Below are 4,769 nucleotides of genomic sequence, written 5' to 3' on the forward strand. Positions count from 1 at the left end.
ATTTTAAGGACAACATTATCTCCACGTGGCAGGATTTCATTGGTCAACGGGATATCCCCTCCGACATCCTCACCCTGTAACTAGCAAAAAAATCCTGAGCTTTCTCAAAAATCACTTTCATGGCTGGCCCCATATCTCAATCTTATCACCGTCCGATCTGCCACCAGGTCAATCGGACGGTCCAGAAAGCAATCCCCGTAAATCATCTCTCTTGTTAATCCCCATTAGAAATTCGATCAGTCAACAAAATTATGAGGTTCGAAACAAGATTCCCATCTTGAGTTCAAATTTTCAATGAAGAAGACGAAGTATTCTCCGTTTCGGACTCCCGAAAGACCCGAAATCTCTGTTTAAAAACCCGATTTTCGAACCGTTTTGAAGATAACCAAAAGGAAGTAAAAAAATGGAGCTTTCGATTCTCTCTGTATCTTCAAACACTTCGACGATGTCGTTTGGTGGTAGAATTGGGATCTGTTCCACTTCAAGCTCGAGGCTTTCGCATTTTCCGCTGAGGAAACGTGCCGGCGGGAGGGTTTCGGTGCCGGCCGGGGTTAGGGCGTCGGCGGAGCCGAGGAGTGAGAGATTGGAGGAGGGACAGACACGTGGCCGGTTCAATGCCCGGGCCATGGAGGTGACCACACTGGATAGTAGTTTCAGAGAAACAGAGTTCCCTGTTTGGGAAAAGATTGGTGCTGTTGTGAGGCTCAGCTATGGAGTTGGTGAGTCAAAATGGTTTCCTTCTGAGATTTAGCTTTGTGGGTTTTAAAATCTGTTTCTTTAGTTTGTTGATTTTTTGTTCTGTTCTTGTAGGGATTTATGGTGCAATGGCACTGGCAGGAAGATTTATATGTTCAATATCTGGGACTGATTGGATGGGAGGATTCCATCCATCGTTGGATGCTATTTTGGGAGGGCTTGGTTATGCTGTTCCTCCAATTATGGCTCTTCTCTTCATTCTTGATGTAAGTTGATACTTAACAAATGCTTTAGCTTGCTTGGATTTAGATAAGATGTAGGTTTTGAGTTCTTTGATGAAAGGAAATTTCAATTTTACAGAAGTTGTTTGGTTGGTTTTGACTTTGAGGTGAAAAATATGGGCAATGTAGGGCATGTTTGGTAATGATTTTGTTTTTGGTTTCAGTTTAATGTTTTAGCTTTTGGAAAGTAATTTCCAAACCTGGAAAGAAGCTGTGGGTTGGAACTTGTGTTCTGATGCACCTGCCATCTACCATTCCATAAATTTAAGACATTAGTTTCCAAATGATTTTCTGATGATATGAAACTTGGGTTTGTTTGTAGGATGAAGTTGTGAAGTTATCACCCCATGCTAGGGCGATTAGAGACGTTGAGGATGAGGAGCTTCGAAGCTTCTTTTACGGAATGTCTCCATGGCAGGTAAATAATTTACTCTCTCCCACTTGCTAGCCTTTTGAATGAACTTCTAGTTATGGTGATGAATATCTGATGAAAAGGCTGTTAATTTGGTGTCTGCACAAGAAATGGAAAGCTTTCTTTACTTTGTGTTTTAACTCTTGCAGTTCATTCTTATCGTTGCTGCAAGCTCGGTCGGGGAGGAGCTCTTTTACCGGGCAGCTGTTCAGGTTTGTTCTTTGATATTTAGACATTTTGTTCCCTCATATTAAAGGCCAACCGCCCTTACTCTTGCTCGAAATTTTTTGCTTTATTCACCGGTTTCTATATATGCAATTGTTGGATGTTGATTGAATTTCAGTCTTAAGGTGCACTAAATAACATCTCTCTTCCCTTAACTTTATAGGGAGCACTGGCTGATATATTCTTAAGGAGTCCTGATATTGGAGCTGATGTTCAAGGAATGGCATCTCTGGTATGAAAAATTATCCCTTTTTTCGATTATGATGAATTTTATCTGTTCACTTGTCGTGGTGATTGCAGTTTTTCTCTTCTGTTATAACTTTGTTCCGTGCACTTTTGATTATAGACTGGGGTGCTGCCTCCATTCGTGCCATTTGCTCAGGCCTTTGCAGCTGTTATCACAGCTGTTCTTACCGGTTCACTCTATTACGTTGCTGCATCGCCGAAAGGTCGATATTCTATCGAATCATTTAAACAACATTTGGTTTTCAGTTTGGTTGACTGTCTCCATTTTAATGAATGCCTTGTTTTTTTTCCTCCAGATCCTACTTATGTAGTTGCCCCCGTTTTGCAATCTCGATCTGGTCGCAAAGATCTTAAAAAGCTTTTCGCAGGTTCAATTCTAATCCTCATTTTTACCGTATTCGTTGCACTTGTAAAGCAATGTTGAAATGTATCTGATTCTTCATGACTTCAGTCCTCTGTAGTCCTCACTCCTCAGTCTAATACCTGCTTGATGTCAAGCTGAATTGTTATATCAAACTGATTCAGTGTTATACATACATGAGAAAGTTGAACAAAGGGGATTAAAGGAGATGACTCATTAATTCTTTCCTTTTCATCTAGCTTTGTTGCCTTTATCTTTGCCTAGCCTTTAGTGTTAGTCATTTGAGTTTTTGACATTCCCTTTTATTTCGTCTATTTGATGACATCTTTTGGAGAGTTAGGACAAGCAGGCTAGATGCCTTAGTTGCCTTGAAATACCCTTTAGTGATCTTTTCCCTTACTTTTAGAGTTCATAGTACTATCCCAATTTTTTTTTTGGACCGAATATCTGTTTAGGTTTTATAGGCCCTTATAGCATCGATAAATATGGAGTTTCATCTCCAAAACCAATTGACTATGTGAAGAGTAACCTATGTATGTTTTAAAGATTGTGAGGTCCCTCAATCTTTCCAATATAGGATTATCAACACATAGAACCTTTCTTTACTTCGTAAATACAACTTGATTGTTCATGTTTCTCAAATCGGATAGGTAAGTGAAGTTTGAAAAATGAGAGGGTGATCAAAGTGAAAATAGGCCATCTATATTGTGCGCTGATTGATAACGTTCTCTCTATTTCCACTTCATTGTTAACGATGGCCTCGCTCACCCTTAACATCATTATGTGTAAACATTTTCAGCGTGGTATGAGAGAAGACAAATGAAGAAGATCTACTCTCCCCTCCTCGAAGGACTCCTTGCTCTCTACCTTGGTTTCGAATGGATCCAGGTAAGACCTTTCCTAGCCAAGCTAGACCCAACCTTTCGAAGTAAATTACACAATGTACTAATTTCAAGAGGCAAGAAACTCACATATTAGTATGCGTTTTGTCATGATGTTTTCAGACCGATAACATTCTTGCTCCGATCATCACGCATGGTATATACTCCGCCGTGATACTAGGGCACGGACTTTGGAAGATCCACGACCACCGGAGAAGGTTACACCAGAGAATTCAACAACTTAAGATGGAAGGTAAAGGCTCAGATAGTTTGTGAAAGGGAAGGAACAAAAAGTTTTATATAGAGAGCTAGAAAAAGTTGTAAATTATATTTTTTGGCAGAGCCATAATTTTCCATCTTGATCATAAACTGTCCATACAAAAATGGAAGTATATATTATGTAGATCAAGAAACTTATACGTGTGCATATGAAGAAAAATTATAGTGATATTTTAGATACTGAGAAGATTTTGGATATTTGGTCCTTTGAATCTTTGTTTATGTGTTGACTTGGACTAGTTTTCCTGCAAACATAAAATTGAAGTTTTTCCCCCTCCTCTAAGAAAGTGAAGGAAAAGAAAATTATAATTCAATATAAATCATCTTGAAATGAAATAATTTGAAGGTCAATTTGTATACAGAAAATCATAAATGTCAATACATATGGGCTTAAATTTTATGAAAATGTCGAAAATAAAGTATGATAAAATATTGATTACTAGCATATCTTATTTATGAAATGAGTATATTGATATTAATTCGGGATTTTTAAATATAGAAAAATTAGTCAATTTATTTATAATTATAGCAAAATGTCACTGTCTATCAATGATAAATATTGATAGACAACACTAAAATGTCATTGTCTATCAGTGATAGATACTGATAGACACTAATAGACATATTTCAATGTCATTCAATGTCTATTACTGACACTGATAGATGTCTATTAGTATTTATCAGTGTTTATCACTGATATATATGACATTTTACTATATTTAAAAAAATTTCAAGCAATTTTGTTATTTAAAATAATTACTCTTAATTTGGATTCACCAAAATATAATTTTTATTATATTTTTCATTCTATAGTAAAATTAAGTAAACAATGATGTTTTAGTATTATTTTTAGTTCCACAAAGGGTAGAGATATTTGAACCATAAATCATGGTTCAAATGGTTCATCATTATGTTTAATGAAGAATACTGCTATACCTAATTTTTTTGGTCTTTAATGAAGTTTGGTTTTTTAAAAGAAAAGAAAAGGAAAACAATGTCCACCATTTTTGTGACATCAATTTGAAGATATTATCAAATAGAAAATTGAGTTTCTTTTGTATTGATACGAATTTCCATCTCTATTGCGATATCCATTCTTTATCACGTTTTTCATAAATTGTTGATGATCTGCCACACATTTTTTTAAAAAATTTTATGATTGATGCTCCCCCTCCATAAATGTTTGAAATCTAACCTCCTGCATACGTTAGAATTCATTTTTGCATTTTATAACTTATCGCGTTAGGAATGACCATGTTTATCGTAGCTTTAACGCGATGACCATCTACTGCGATCTTCATCTTTTTTAGAAAATACTAACAAATTATGAGAAAAATGAGGATACAAAACAAATATTTTATAACGAGGATGACCATGACCATCTTTAT

The 4,769-nt window shown here is 36.1% G+C and overlaps 1 protein-coding gene across 1 annotated transcript; it reads left to right on the forward strand.

Annotated features, from left to right (window-relative positions):
- Nucleotides 1–242: 242 nt before the first annotated feature.
- On the forward strand, nt 243–3,587 carry LOC120091972. Its single transcript, XM_039050156.1, has 9 exons — nt 243–719; nt 811–962; nt 1,300–1,395; nt 1,539–1,601; nt 1,778–1,846; nt 1,961–2,063; nt 2,157–2,228; nt 3,021–3,109; nt 3,226–3,587. Exons 1-9 carry the CDS (start codon nt 404–406, stop codon nt 3,376–3,378), a joined length of 1,113 nt encoding a protein of 370 aa, XP_038906084.1. The 5' UTR covers nt 243–403; the 3' UTR covers nt 3,379–3,587.
- The last annotated feature ends 1,182 nt before the right edge of the window (nt 3,588–4,769 follow it).

The sequence above is a fragment of the Benincasa hispida genome, chromosome 11, assembly GCF_009727055.1.
Source record: "Benincasa hispida cultivar B227 chromosome 11, ASM972705v1, whole genome shotgun sequence".
NCBI lineage: Eukaryota > Viridiplantae > Streptophyta > Magnoliopsida > Cucurbitales > Cucurbitaceae > Benincasa > Benincasa hispida.